This window comes from Canis lupus, chromosome 8 (genome assembly GCF_011100685.1).
Source record: "Canis lupus familiaris isolate Mischka breed German Shepherd chromosome 8, alternate assembly UU_Cfam_GSD_1.0, whole genome shotgun sequence".
Classification (NCBI taxonomy): domain Eukaryota; kingdom Metazoa; phylum Chordata; class Mammalia; order Carnivora; family Canidae; genus Canis; species Canis lupus.
The window spans coordinates 38,833,043-38,848,816 of record NC_049229.1 but is presented as its reverse complement, the minus strand read 5'-3'; the positions used below and the strand labels follow the sequence as shown (position 1 = coordinate 38,848,816).

General features: G+C 38.4%; 1 protein-coding gene across 4 annotated transcripts in view; it reads right to left on the bottom strand.

Moving 5' to 3' along the window:
- Window positions 1–15,774, bottom strand: part of SYNE2 (spectrin repeat containing nuclear envelope protein 2) — a 268,443-nt gene that overhangs the window by 70,264 nt on the left and 182,405 nt on the right. For all 4 annotated transcript variants that reach the window (XM_038544908.1, XM_038544909.1, XM_038544910.1 and 1 more), the window contains 12 exons: window positions 15,305–15,426; window positions 15,013–15,154; window positions 13,461–13,592; window positions 11,732–11,884; window positions 11,399–11,608; window positions 10,108–10,209; window positions 9,049–9,168; window positions 8,707–8,907; window positions 7,033–7,206; window positions 5,442–5,573; window positions 1,669–1,865; window positions 611–743 (listed from right to left, as the gene is read on the bottom strand). In XM_038544908.1, the coding sequence (XP_038400836.1) occupies window positions 611–743; window positions 1,669–1,865; window positions 5,442–5,573; window positions 7,033–7,206; window positions 8,707–8,907; window positions 9,049–9,168; window positions 10,108–10,209; window positions 11,399–11,608; window positions 11,732–11,884; window positions 13,461–13,592; window positions 15,013–15,154; window positions 15,305–15,426 (1,818 nt within the window). The remainder of the gene's footprint in view (window positions 1–610; window positions 744–1,668; window positions 1,866–5,441; window positions 5,574–7,032; window positions 7,207–8,706; window positions 8,908–9,048; window positions 9,169–10,107; window positions 10,210–11,398; window positions 11,609–11,731; window positions 11,885–13,460; window positions 13,593–15,012; window positions 15,155–15,304; window positions 15,427–15,774) is intronic.

The window sequence follows — 15,774 nt, the reverse complement described above, 5'->3', positions numbered from 1 at the left end:
CAAAGTTCATGCTAAATAAACTAAATGCAAGTAATTTTTAACTAAAATATTTGAAATCTTTCCTTTGTATTTATAGGTGTTTTCAAGTATATTTTAAAATATTTACATTTTAACACCAAAATGAGTGATCATTGGCATAGAATATGAAATTGTAGAGAAAAGAATATGGGAAGGAATAAATTTATATTACAAAAGTAATTCCTTTTTTTTAAAAGAAAAATCTCAAAACAATAGAACATTTTAGGAGAAATATCAGTTCTGTATGAAAATTTAAAACCATGTATTTATTAACTTTAACATTTATGAGTTAATAATTCTGTTAAGTTTTTTACTGGAGGGGGGGAACAGGGAGTTAATTTCCTGCATTTATAAAGCATACCCCGTGTTAGAGGAAGTTTTAAATTTATGTATATATTGTAGGGTCAATTAAAAACCTGCTTTATCATTATTCTAAATATATAAATGACCAGTATAAACAGATAGCTCTACTATTAGCCCAAGTCTTATCCCTTACCCACAAATGATTATGGGCACTATTACTATTGACCATGGTCATTTCCCCCTGGTATTTCTGACAATAATTATCTGAGTATATTCTATTATAACTCACAAAAAAGTTGTTTATGTTGCTTCTGATTGTATCCAAGTCCTGAGACACATTGAGGGATTGTTCCTTCCAGTAATTCAGAGTTTGCTGAGAAGATTCCAACCATTTGGTTAACTGATCCGAATCTCTGTTATAACTAACAGGAGCAAAGTGAGAGAGAAAGAAAATTAGAAATGTACTCTTTGGAGGATATTCATCATCGGCATATTTTCTTCTCATTTTACTATATGTTTTCCTGTGTTGATCAGCTCTATTATTCAGAAAATCACGATTTTTTTAGGATTATACTCTGTTTTATCCCACTCCAAATCTGATGCTCCTGGTGTCTTCTATGACTCACTTATAACTAATCTAGAACAAAATGGGCATTTTAAAAATCTAAAACATTTTCTCATTACAGTCATGCAAAAAACCCATTGGTAAGGACAGCAATTATTTTTATTCACTAAATATTCTCAACAGATTTGTTTATAGTAAAAATATAACCAGCATTTGTAAAAGTTATATACTAGTAAACTGTTGTTGACTAGATACTAACATATTTATTGGAGGTGAAGGAAAATATGTAAGCAATGCTACTCCTCTTATAACTTTTAAACTTCTTTAGGTTAGAGAGTTCCCTACGAGGTAGGGATGAAGAGATTCAAATGTTCCATGTTCTCTACCTTCCTCAAGGGGTTCAAAATTAGATCCAGTAAACAAAATTCTCTGAAGAGCTCTGAAGTCTTTTTCAAACTATTCTGTTAAAATTAATATTTTTTAATTTAAAAACTTCGAGAATAGAAAAAAGCGCTATCACAGGATACACGTTAACGTGTATAATTTTATAACATAATTCCTAGTTTTCATAGAACTGATTACATATTACCCTGAGTATAGCAAACTAATCTTAGAGACCCGAGATCCCATTTAGCCCAGAAAAGGGACCCAAGTGCTTTAGATTGCTGACGAAAAACCTTACAATAGGGACACCACATGTAAAAACTGGTTGATCACAGGATCCCTCTGAGGTCTTTCTCCACATGGAAATCTGAGCACAATCCATTCCCAAGAAAACATACCTGAGCAGATGCTTGAGAAGTGTTTGTAGTCTGTGTAGTTCATGGTCAATTTTTTTGTTTAGGGCCAGCCACTGCTCTTCTAGCTTTGTAATCTGGCCCTCTAGTTCGGGACAGCTCACAGATGCCACCAGCTGTTTGCCTTCATTCAGAGTTTGGTAAAGCCGGGCATGCTTTTCATCAATGTTTCTTTTTATTTGCTTAAAAAAAAAGTCACAGAATGAGTTATTTAAAATGAACCCCCTCAATGTATTCACAATATTTCATCAAAAGCCTACAGTAGAGGCTACTGAAGAAAGAGTAACACTCTCTTAACCCTCAAGGAGTCTTGGAGTATGGCTGAAGAAACATGATTTTTGTTTTATTGATTATTTTTCATAATGAGAGTGTCCGACTAATGCATTTCTACGGCACATTTCTCCCATTCTATAGACTTATAAACAGAAAACAAAAATTCATGGCTTTAGACTTGATAGTGAATTCATCTACCTGAAAGCAAAAAGTAAGCTGGCAGTCTACAGGGCACATTGAGCTGTGGATAAGTTTTGTGTGACCTGGTGATTATTTTGAAAATCAGGAAATTTTACATAGAAATCAGGATTTCCTGTGACTCTGAGAAAACTGGAAGATCAAGCAACCTGGGTCTGTACTCACATGGCAAGACAGGCTGGAATTGGGCAGCCACGCCTCCTTGAGAAGCGCTTATTCTCTTTGACACTCAGATGGCAGTCCCTACCAGCCCTTTGACTGTAGACCCAGTCAGCGTCCGTATTTCTGTTCTCCTGCCTGGCCCCTGTAAGCACTTTACATTGCAACTAGGTTTGAAGGGGACAAGAAGGGGCACCTAGGTGGCTCAGCGGTTGAGCATCTGCCTTTGGCTTAGGGCAAGATCCTGGAGACCTGGGATGGAGTCCCACGTCGGGCTCCCTGCATGGAGCCTGCTTCTCCCTTTGCCTGTGTCTCTCATGACTAAATAAATAAAATCTTTTAAAAAAATGAGGGGAAAAAGAAGACATTTCTTTATCATCCCTTAGGTCCAGAGTAGGGAAAAATTCATTTCTAGAGTCTTCTCAGTGGAAGGATTCATAAGGGAGAGAGGAAGAGGACTTTAGAAGAGTAAATTAAAACAGTACATCACTAATCTAGCTTCATGAGAAGAAAAGAAAATCTTTAAAACTGCAATACGATGACCCCCTGAAGAGAACTCTGTCTAAAAGGAATTACCCTCTACTGCTAGGTTCAACTAATGACACTTAACCTGACAGCTATTTAAATTTAAGCTGAAAAAATAAATTCTGATCAAAATACAACCTTTCCTATTTTCTAATTACTTAATCCTTTTAAAAAGTATTAAAGAATTTTACTTCTATTGCCCTTTCCACCATTCCTATCTGAACTATCTGAACTTCTCTTTCCACTTGATCTTGTAGGTGCAAATAAAATTTCCCTTTCCACCATTCCTATCTGAACTATCTGAACTTCTCTTTCCACCATTCCTATCTGAACTATCTGAACTTCTCTTTCCACTTGATCTTGTAGGTGCAAATAAAATTTCCCATATGCATTTAAAAAAAGTCCTGGGAACCTGGCTGGCTCAGTCAGAAGAGCACATGACTCCCGATCTTGGGGGCATAAGTTTGAGCCCCACATTGGGTGTAGAGATTACTCAAAAAATAAGATTTTTTTTTTGGTAAGATTTTATATATTTATTTGAGAGAGAGAGACAGATAGTGACAGAGATAGTGAGAGAGAGCACAAGCGGGGAGGAGAGGGAGAAACAGGCTCCCCACTCAGGGCTTGATCCTAGGACTCTGGCTGGGATCATGACCTGAACCGAAGGCACACGCCCAACCAACTGAGCACCCCAGGGATCCCCTCAAAAAATGAAATCTTAAGGGATCCCTGGGTGGCGCAGCGGTTTAGCACCTGCCTTTGGCCCAGGGCGTGATCCTGGAGACCCGGGATCGAATCCCACGTCGGGCTCCCGGTGCATGGAGCCTGCTTCTCCCTCTGCCTATGTCTCTGCCTCTCTCTCTCTCTCTCTCTGTGTGACTATCATAAATAAATAAAAATTAAAAAAAAAAAAACTTAAAAAATGAAATCTTAAAAAAAAAGAGTTCTAATTTTCTAAGCCTTCAGTGTAAGACACTTCATCTTTAGAGTATCTCTGAGAAGTTTTAGTTACACTATTTTATACACAGAAATCAGACTGCAATGGGTACTTAACCTATAATGTGCAGAACCAGCATTTAACAAGGTTTGATCAACCCCAGAGGCCACACAGACACTATGTTCCATGACCTACAGATGTCCACTGATCAAAATACACACAAATCTCTCCATGACACAGAGGACTGAGACTGATCAAATGCACTAAAGAAATCTGTAGGTGAGGTGGGCTTTACAAGATGTCTGCCTTTTAAAGTTGGCAAATTTATTTAAAAGACTTAGAACAATTATTTCATATTTTAAATGTCAAATTTACAGAGTCACAGTTGCACTTTAATGGACATGATCACTTTTGGGGAAATAATCAGGTTTCTAGGAGGTGGGCTAGTACAAACAGCTCCTTAACATAATGAGGTTTAAAATGCAATTTTCCATTGCATTCTCTTAGCTGTTCAGAGCGTACTTCTGCATCCGTAAGCTAACAAAGAATTAAGCAGCAGCTTCCTGCCCCCAGAAGATTCAGATTTATCTTAGAGCTATGCTCAATATAATAAGATGGCAAAGAGATCAATTGTACCGTTCCAGGCATCTAGACAGCATGACTATAGCATCATTGCCCCTGGAAAATGTTCCTTCTAGGAGCTTAAATGCTTCTGAGGAATGGCAGGGTCCTGCCAAGTTATTTCATGCTTTCATTTTCCATGCCAGAGCCTACTCAGGCAACAAATCTGCTTTTGAAGTTTTGAAGTTGACATTTGATAACCACCTCCAGCCGCAGAGCTCTGATGCTGACTACATATTTGAAAGTTGTAACTAAGTATTTTAAGCTTTTTGTTGAGAAGACTTAAAACTAATTTTTATCCTGCTGGTCATGATCTCAATGCCACTTGAAAGCCATTTTAAGGTTCTTTCTTTTCTATAGCATCAAACTTTGAGACTCTGATGATAATACTACCAAATGTTGCAAAGAAAAATTTTGTTTGAGGCCTTTGTATAATGCTGGTGACAGGTAACAGAGTATTACCTGTCTCACAGGCTACATCCAAACAGAGCCTCACTGAAATAAGAAAACCAAACATAGGTTTGGTGGCCCATGGTGTAAAAAAGTTCTTTCTGGGATGCTGAGGTGGCTCAGACGTTAAACACCTACCTTCAGCTCAGGTCATGATCCAGGGTCCTGGGATCGAGTCCCAATGGGGCCCCTTGCTCAGTGGGGAGCCTGCTTCTCTTCTGCCTGCCATTCCCCCTGCTTGTGCTCTCATTTCCATACCCACCAACATCCACCTCCTGAGACAGGGAAACTAGCCTGATTACCGACATTCTACAGGTAAAGAAACAGAGACTGAGAGACAGAAAGGTGACATAAATGACAGATGAGAGCCAGGACTCAAATCCAGGACCTTGACCGCAACATAAGACTTATGGCTACGCAGAGCAGCCCAAAATTCAAACCTGCAGGTTCCCTGAATACACCTAATAGTGAGTTGTGTGATGAACTTCAATTCAAACTATTTACCTTCAAAGATGGGCAATTTAGTCAAAGCAAAGAAAAACAAAGTGCTATGGATGGTGTGTGCCTCTGATGGATTCAACAGGAGCAAAATTACCTGGTAAAATGAAATCCTTTCCACTAATCTTTCCTCTGTCTCTTCCACCAAACTCACGGAGGGCAATGTTGATACCAGAATTTCCAGATCCTTTTCGAGAGATGTATAGTTTTCATCAAATTCTTCCCATTTCTAGAGAATCAAGAACATAAAATCAGTGGGAGCCCTCTTCCAGAATGACAAAATTAATCATAAGACTAAATGAACTCTGAGACCATAGAAAGTTAAAGCACCAATGGAAAGCAATTCCATTGTCATTGTGGAGAGTGTTTTGAACTATCTAGTTGGCAGTAGTGTTTTATGCTTGTCTCATCAAATCGAGTAGGGACTAATATGATTAAGTTAAAGGGATACTCAGCATACACACCTCTGTGGAGAGTTCAGAGCCGGAAGAGAACCATCCTCTTACTCAGAAAAGGGGCTAACTTTTAAAGCCTTTCTCAGTAGAGGCTCCTGTTAGGTTCCTTCTGCCCTCCCTGCTCCAACCCCCAGTCCACTGAACATTACCCAATTGTGCTATAAGTGCATAATTCCCCTGTTGGAGGAATGTGGGTTTTCACTTCATCAAGGAAGTACTATTTCCTTACTAGGAATTCTTTAGCCCGAGTCTTGCCTTGTTCCAGGTCTCTCTGTGTCTATAGAATCCCACCACTAGGGGCACCTGGCTGGCTCAGTGGTTGAGCTTCTGCCTTCAGCTCAGGTCATTATCCTGGGGTCCTGGGATCGAGTCCTGCCTACATCAGGCTCCCCAAGGGGAGCCTGCTTCTCCCTCTGCTTATATATGTCTCTGCCTCTGTGTATCTCATGAATAAACAAAATCTTAAAAAAGAAAATCCCACCACTAGGATCTCAGCACACTACAGAACTGACTTACAGACACTAACAATTATCTGTTGGAAAAATAACCCCCTTATTAATTCTCTTATCTACTGAAGTAGTGGCTATTAGGGGCACTCTTTGGGCTCAGAAGGGCTCTTCTCTTCTTTTAATACCATGAAATATTAATATAAATATCAATTTGACAAGCTAACCAGAAAATTAATTTCATTAAGCATAAAATAAGATCATCACATTATAAAGCTGCATATTTCCTTGCTTTTTGATTATTTCCTTTAAGTGCTAATATCCACTGTGTTTAAGTTAAAAGTGAAAACCTTAAAACTGAGAAGGAACTTTTTGCAAACTGAATTTTTTTTCTTTGAATTGGGATAAGACGATCAGGAGTCCACTTCAGCAACAGAATATCTGGGCCTGTCCTCTTCAGGGAAGTACCGTTTCTGAACCACTGACTATTTCCTGCAAATGACCTCATTGAGGATCTTAAAGTGCCCTCAAGTTTGTTTATTTGCACACAAACCTAGAAGGTGGAAAGATGCTGTGCTGTTCCCTAATTTACGGATGAGAAATCTCAGCAAATATTTCACTCGGGGAGTAGCAGTGAGAGCTAAAACATGCTTCCACATTCCTCAGTGTTGGCTCCCAATCAACAACTGCTAATGATAAAAAGATGCTTCTGGATACCTGGAAGGCAGTGGTCAAAAATCCGGAATTCCAGGCTTAAGTACAAAGTTTATGTAAACCAAATAAATACCTGTAGCAAACTCTGCAGCTTTATTCCACACTGGTGTGACCTTTCCTCCAGTGATTTAATCTCTTTTATTTGTTCTGCCCAGAATGTTTCTTTCTTTTGCAGTAAAGAAGGAAGCATTTTGTTGGAATATGTTTGGATCAACAGCATGTCAGCAACAAGTTTCTGGAAAAAAAGCTGTAAAATGGACAAGGTTTTGATATTTATTTATTTCCATACTGTGAAAACTTATAAACCAAGTTACTTCCACTTTTTATACAGTTATCTTTGCTTTTTAATCCCAACTCCCAGGACAGCCATGTAGTCAAACATAAGAGGAAAGAAAAAGAAAATTGACTGCATTCCTCTTAGTCTTTAACACTACAGGCATTTTAACAAATCATAAAGAAAAATCATCCTAAGAAAACATTTTCCACAGAACAGTCCATGTAAAACGGCAAATATTATCAATTTCAATTTCCAGTGAGATCTTTGTAGATCGGTGACTCTGAGTTTTAAGAAACTTTACAGAAACATAGATACATGGCTGATTTATTTCAAGACCATAAAATGAATGGATAGATGTGTGAGCCTGGAGAAGTCCACACATGGAACAGCTAGAGGTTCCCATAGCCTGGCCTGATTTTCTACTCAGTAAAATGGCTAAATAAAGGGAATTTGTTGACAGGGTCTATTGGGATCCTGGGACATAAAAGCTCTGAGAATAACACTTTTAGAACCTTTACACAGGAAGGCTTTCCTTCACATGTTCATCCTCCATTTATAGTCAGCTGCCCCTTCTAATTGTAGGAACTTGATATAGAAATCCCTTCTCCTATTTCCTTGAAAAGGATACATAGAAGATTTAGAATAACATCCAGCATAGGTCCCGACACACTATAGATATTCATAATATTCTCTCCTTTTCCCCAGGTCTACTCATCACAAGCCTAGACTTCTGCTTGTTATAGGTAGGAACTATCTTACACATTGTTTTACATCAGCACTTAAATTACTCTAGGTCTTTAGTTGGTGATCATGAGGTTTTTGTTTAATAAAATGAATGGAAAATGAAAGATTTATTGTAGCATTACACTAGTTATATATTCATGTATTGAGGTATAGATACTTCTTATGGTCTCAGTTCTCAGGAAAGCCTTTCCTAATCTCCTGAATTCAATTTCCCCTCTTAAATGCTCTGAAAGCATGTATTTCAATTTTAATTTTAAATGTTTGAAGGACTCCTTCATAAATGTGTCTTTTTCAACTGAAAGCTCCATGAATGTTAAGAAACTGTCTGTTTCACTCATAATCATATTCTTATTTTTTTTTTTTTTTAATTTTTATTTATTTATGATAGTCACAGAGAGAGAGAGAGAGAGGCAGAGACACAGGCAGAGGGAGAAGCAGGCTCCATGCACCGGGAGCCTGATGTGGGATTCGATCCTGGGTCTCCAGGATCGCGCCCTGGGCCAAAGGCAGGCGCCAAACCGCTGCGCCACCCAGGGATCCCATAATCATATTCTTAGAGGTTAGCAGGGTTCCTGGTATATTGTGAACCCTCTAATTGATGTTTGTTAAAACAATGAATGAATGAATGAACAATGTATATTTCACCAAGGAAGAAAATGGATATTCTCAGTTTAAGTCAGAAAGACTTAAAGTCTATGAAAACGTAAACTGACCCATGTGTCTTACCTTGTGATTTTGTATTTGAGCCTGTAAGGCAACTTTACTTTTGGCCTGTTGTAAGTGGTCATGAGCAAGCTTTTCCTTTCCAATATCCACTAGTTCCACCATGCCTCTCAACAGAGCATTTTCCTGCCTTTCAGTGATGCAAGGGCTGCTGAGTTCTGTGGACCTGGCTCTCAGGATTCCCCACATACTGTCAAGTACATCCTGAAAAGAAAAAGCATTTTTATCTAATCATGAAAATAATCCAAATAGAGAATGAATCTAAACTCTCTTCATGGAAGAAGAAAGTCTTACTCCTTATAATCAGAGTAATTCTCTGATAGAATGTTTTCTGCTCAAACATACCTCTAACTTGTAAACCTCTTGCAATAAAGCATATGGTAAATGAAGCCTCTCCCCTTCGTCTCTTAGTTTTGCCACTCGGCTCTCAGAGTTCTGCAGCTCCACTGTATATGCATCGGCTTTCTAAAGTAAGAGATGATGCAAAACAGTAAAATCCTTTAATAAATCAGAGAGGTGCGTAGATTCATTTTAAAAGAATTAAACAGTACAGAAAAACATGTAGGGAAAAGTGAAAGTCCCACTTCTCCTCTCTCACTTCCACCTTCTGCCAAAGAGCCGCATTGACAGTCTGGTCCCAACCTGTATGAAGCATGTCCCAGTAGAGGTACACCTGCACATCCTTACACTCACTGCACAAATCAATCTGCCCTGTAGTCTGCATCCTCACCTAGCAGTTTGTTGGCTGCTCTTCTAATCAGTACAAACACCTGACTCCTTTTAATCAGACACATGGTATGCCATCCTAAGGCCACCTACTGTTTTTGTAACAGTCTGCTTTAAATGGTCTTTGGGCTACTTAAGGGTTTTAATTCAAGCAGTGCTACTAGGTCCATTCTTGAATGTTTATATACATATTTATCTCTTTGCACTTGTCTTCCTTAGGATAAGCATTAAGTCCAACCCCTAGAGCAGTGTCTGAATATAGTAGGTCTTCAATGAATACTTGAATAAATGAATGAAGCGAAACTGCTGTGGGTGGAAGAGCATTTACACGTGGAATTCTGATTTATATATAATCAAATGATCCAAAGACTCTGGACAAATCACCAGCCCTTCTGAGAGAAGGAGGGTTTCCTTTCCCAGCACCATCACTGATGCTGCACAGACTTACATTTTTGCCCCATTGATAGGTAACAGTGGTCTTGTGTTGGTTTAATTTACTCTTCATAAAGAAAGAACTACTTACGAATTATTTTTAAAGGTCAACATAAATAGTTTTCACCTTTATTTATTTATAGAGCCTTGCCACTGCTCACAAAGGGAAGTGGTTCAGAAGCACAGCTTCTGCACAAAACTTTTTAGTCCAAGGTTAGATCAGTTTAATCATTTTGATTTGATTACCTGAAGCTGTTCATCAATACTCTGGCCACTAATTTCATTCAAAGACTGTTGTAAAGATGTTTTGTTCTTAATAAGTTGATCGTATAATCGCTTTATTTCATTCTGTATAAGAAGATAAATCCAGGAAACAGTGAGAACGTCATTTAGGTCTTCAATATCTTTTCTTAAAATTTACTTGTCCTTTAATATTTGTGCCAGCAGAAATTTCAAACACATACCAAAATAGAGGCATCTCTATGTCACCATCACCTGGCTTTAACAATTATTGACCTGTGGCCAGACATCTCTGCTCTGTACTCCCCTGAGCTTTCTTGACTATACTTAGTCTACTTCCCCTCAGATTATTTTGAAACAGATCACAGATATATTATCAGTGTAAGTTTCAGTATGTATCTTTAAAAGATAAAGATTCTTCCCTTTAAAAATACTACAGATCAACAATAATTCCTTAGTACTATTAACTGGCAGAATGGGTTCACATTTCTCTAATTGCATATAATTTTTCTTTTTGGTTTGTTTGAATTGGAATCTAAATGAGGTCCAATAGGTTGCAATGGACTAATAGCGGGTTAAGTCTCTTGTAATTGGCAGGTTCCCCAAGCATCTCTCTTTTTTTGTTTCTGGGATTTGGGGTGGGATGGTGGAAAAACAACATCTTTTATTCTACACAGCTTCCCACCATCTGCGTTTGGCTGACTGTCCCCCTGCAGCGCTGCCTAACATGCTCTTCTTCCGTTGAGTCTATTTTGCTTTGACTCTAGAGGTTTTATCAGATTGAGGTTTGCTTTTATGGGCAAGATTCCTTCATAAGTGGTGTTGTATTTTTCTCTTGTTAGGAAACTATAAAATTGTCTGTCTGCTTCAAGTCTCTCCTCCAATCTGCAGTAGACAAGAGCCGGATAAATCTACCTGAAACACAGTTCCTCTTTTGCTCAAAACCTTTAATGGCTCCCTATTACCTAGAAATCCTCCCCTATAACCCTTCACCAATGGCTAAATATAACACAGGAAAGAAACAGTGTGTTAGCTCAACCTAATTAATTCACACAGCAACTTTGGGAAGGACCTCGCTTTCAAAGGGTCTCCAACCATGTGCAGCAGGATTAACCTAAAAAACCCTCACACACAAAAAATAAATAAATTAGTTAAAAAAAAAAAAAAACCCTCACAGAAAGAATGTCTCAAGCCTTTCCTCAGCAATCCTTATTCACAAATGCCACCAAGAACAATGGAATTAGTGGAAATTAACCTAAATCAAAGCTCAAGAAGGCCAAGCACTGAGCCCCCGTACCTGATAACTGCGGTTATAGTCGAGGCCAGCTTTCAGGGACTTGCTTCGAGAGGCAGCTGCGATCTGGGTATGCTCCAGGTAGACTTGGAGGTTATTAAAACACTCAAGAAACAGGCTGGTGTTCCTCTCAGGCCAAGTCATGGCTTTCACAAGATCATCCTTCTTGTCACCCATAGCTAAGTAAAGTTTTTTTAACTCAAGAGCCAGTGTCTGCAAAGAGGAGAGAAAGAAAGATACAATGAAGGGACTCTGGCCTTCAGAGGCTTCAGCTCGGGCTTAAATGGTGGGCTGCTGAGAAATGGCCACCACATGGACTTGCTGGAAACTCCCCACCTCATAGTGTGCCTGCTGAGCACAGACATCCTCTCTGGAGAGCCCAGGTGTCTGCAGCATCTCCTCCACACTGCCAAGGCACTGACTGAGGGTCAGGAATAGCTCAAATAATTTTGTATTCAAATTTATGTATGTGTCTTCTGTCATGTTTTCCTGAGTCAAGAGAAAAAAAGAAAAAAGAAAAAAAAATTAGGATTCCTTGTCTTCCCAAGCCTCAATTTTCCCTGGTTTCTGTTATAGTTTACAATTTATGGTTCACTTCTTTATAACTGGTTGTTTAGAACACTTTATGAACCAAGTAGAAGAATAAATAGATACAATTAAGATGTTAACTCTGAGAAAAAGAAGTTTAAGAAACTCAATGTTAGGCAGTGAGTTGACTATATTGAAATGGAATTAAAAGGTAAACCACTAGATGAAGGACTTCCTTATGGAGCCATCCAGGTGGAAGTGTGGTCCCAAGTAAAGCATATTGTCCCCTTCACACTACTCCCTGCCTCCCACAGTTTAATGTAGGAGAAAGTGGGTTAATGAAATCAAGTAAAGCCTGGAGAAGGAAAAGAAGTCAAGACATTTGAAGGGGTTGATCAGAAAGAGGTTTAGTATCTTAAAGATAGGAATAGTAGGCACAGCATGGTGATTATAGATAATAATACTGTACTGTATATCAGAAAGTTGTTAAGAGAGTAGATCTTAAAAGTTCTCATCACAAGAAAAAAATTTTTATAACTCTATGTGGTGATGGAGTTTGGACTTATTATGGCAATCATTTCACAGTACATGCAAATATCCATTCATTATGGTATACGCTTGAAACTAATACCATGTTATATATCAGTTATAGCTCAATAAAAAAAGATAGGGATGGGCTATGGAGCAAGGGATAGTTAGAAGTGTCAGTTATGAGCTGATTGTGAGAAAGAAGGCCCCCTTAAATGTAGAACTCCAAGTGGAGGGGGGAGCACCTAGGTTCGTACAAATGTGCCCTGGTTAGTTTGGATGCCACAGATTTCTTATGTTTTAGCATAAGCTGTTGAAACCACATCTTTTTCTTTACCTCAAATTCTTGACCAGCTATAAGTAATTTAGAAGCATGCCAAAGCTGTAATTAGCCGAATTTGGGCTCTGATTCCTATTGTCTGCTCTGGTAGACTCCTAACATTACCCACCATACCATCTTGGCATTAAATCTACTTAAGGTTAGAAATCTTGTCAATACTCCCCTCCTTCCTCACCCTTCCAATCACAGGGGACCACTGCAGATAATACTAATCAACAACGATCCTGGGTTGGGGTGCCTGGGTGGCACAGTTGTGAAGCATACACTTGATTTCAGCTCAGGTCATGATCTCCTGGGATCGAGGTCTATGTTGGGCTCCATGCTCAGCATGGAGTCTACTTGTCCCTTTACCTTTGCTCCCCTTCCCCTACCCCTACTCTCTCTAATAAATAAATCTTTAAAAAACAAAACAAAACAAAAAAATAATGATCTTTGTCCCTGCCAACCCTAGATGTGGGTTCAGAAGCCTTTGCACATTGTGCTCTAGGCAGCCACTACAAAATTCACCAGAGTTGGCAAATGAGATAAATTCTATTTGCAATTCTAAGACCTATTCCATTATGTATTCTACTATTTATTCAGTAAAGACAATTATGACTAATTCACAATGTCACATTTCCTTCTTTTTTGATACTGCAATGAGGAAAATTTGTAACGTGTTATTGCTACCTGAGTCTGCAGATTATTTGCATCTTGACGCAGGTCTTCAAGTTGTGTGGTATATGTTTTCAGTTCTTCAGTTGTTGGGTATCTAAAGTTATACATGCTCACATTGGGTAGAACACTCATATTTGTGGCAACCTATATGAAAAAAGGGAAGCCTTATTATAATTTGAGATCCTGGTAATGTTAATGTAAAATAGCAAAAATGCCTTCATGTGTTAATGTGTTACCTTCTTGGTGTTTTTGCTATCGTGTCACTTGTCATAAACATAGTTAAATTTTAAATATTGTAAACAGCTTTGAAGGGTCATGAAAAGCTTTATTTAGACACCTGCAGGTCCCTTTAATATCAAAATGAGGGAAAATAAGCCATAACTTGAAAAATAGAGTAAAATCACTAATCCTTCAATTTAGTAGCAATACCATTTATGTTATGAGGCTAGCTATTTTGCTTCTCATTTATTGGTACGTCCCTGGTATATAACCAAATCTTAGAATAGACACAGTCACCTCCAGGGACAGATTTGCATCTTGCATCTTGATTTGTTACTGGAAAACTAAATAAGTAGTAAAAATTCACTGTGACTTCAGATGAGAGAAAGATTCAGAGTTAATCCCTTTTTCAAATTGTAAAACTAGTAAATATAAAGCAACCAGGTGAGGTGGTATCTGACTCTGCTTGGAGAAAAGAACTCCTGATGGTGTTCTACTGTTGGAAAGAGAACAATATACATGCTACGGTGTGTATGACAAGGAGAAACCAAGACGAAAGCCCTATCAATGAGTTTAATTCAACATTAATAGGTCAAATAAGGTCCTTGGCAGAGTAAAGCTGAAAAGTTTCCACCAGACTGGAGAACTGGGAAAAAGGTGGTAACCCTTGCCCAGGCAGGTTGAGTACAAAGCTGAAGGCAAAAGCTTGACTGTTCTGAGCAATAGTGCTATTCTGCTCATGGGCTCCTTGTTGAGAGAGAAATCCTGCAGTAGCTGGGACAGTATGAGTAAAACCTGTAATGGCAATAATAGAGTGTGTTGGTGGAATACAGGTACCATTGGAACAGGGGCTGGCACACCACAGATTCCTAATAATCTTTTGATGAATGAATGAATGAACACTAATATTGCATTGTATCACTTTTAAACTGTTTTTGTAAACATTTATTATTCATTCCGAATTTATTCATTCAACATATCAAAACTGAGACTTGATAGTGTTTCAGGTACTGTGCCAGGCACTCAAATGTGAACCAGGCAGACATGGTCTTTCTTCCCATATTGCCTAATGGGGAATACAGACAAGTAAACAGGCTCCCAGTATTTTAAGAGCTGTGATTAGGGAAGCCCACGGTGCCACAGAAGCACAAAGGCATGGCACTTACTGCAGATTTCCAGGAGGGCAAAAAAGCGTCAAATGAAAAACCCACTTGGCATCTTCGCTTCCTGAAAATAAACTACTACATAATACAGAACATATATATGTCTTTAATGAATGTTTGTGGCATTTTCAAAGATAAACATGTTTATGTATTATTTACATTGTGTGCAGGCACACACTGACCTGAGGCTGCACCTGCTTGGGTGGTGGTAGCCCGATTTTTGATGAGAGTTCATGATGTAAATATTGCCACTTATCCCCACTTTCGTCCTGGGTTGACAAGACTGAGCCTGGAGCATCGTTTTCAAGGCTGGATGCCCTCATGCTGTTAAGGGAAAAGAAAAAGTGCACAGAATAATCCACATACAAAAATTGTATCACATTCAGACAATGTTTTATGAGTGATTTAAAAAGAAATGCTCTAAATTCTCCCAACCAATAACTGCTGAATGTCCAACTCTAAAAATGTTTTTACCTTTCAGTTGATTTCTGAGTTACATTTTCATCAGGTTGGCAATATGGTGGCCACATTTTCTTGGCATTAAAGTCTATGAATTTGATGAAATCTTTCTGTTCCATTGGTTTTAACTCCAGAACCTATAATTGAGTGAGATTCAAATGGTCCAGTCAAAGTTTTCAACTAGTAGCCAATGGTTGCTTCTGTTAATTTTGAACCACTTTCTAAATTATTATTTACTATTTCCCTTTCCTGCTTGCTTGTTCCTACTAACTTTTATTTCTCAAAAATCTACTTAAAACATTCACACAATGACCAAATATATATACAACATATATCACACATATGGAAAATCCCCCGAAATTTGCCAACACATTTTGAAACAATAGGGAAAGAGGTGTTAAAGAGGTAAGTTCACCGGAAGGTATCTGCTTAGTTTGAAATAAGTTGCAAGTTAATAAAGTAGCAGTTAGATCGTCCTCACCTGC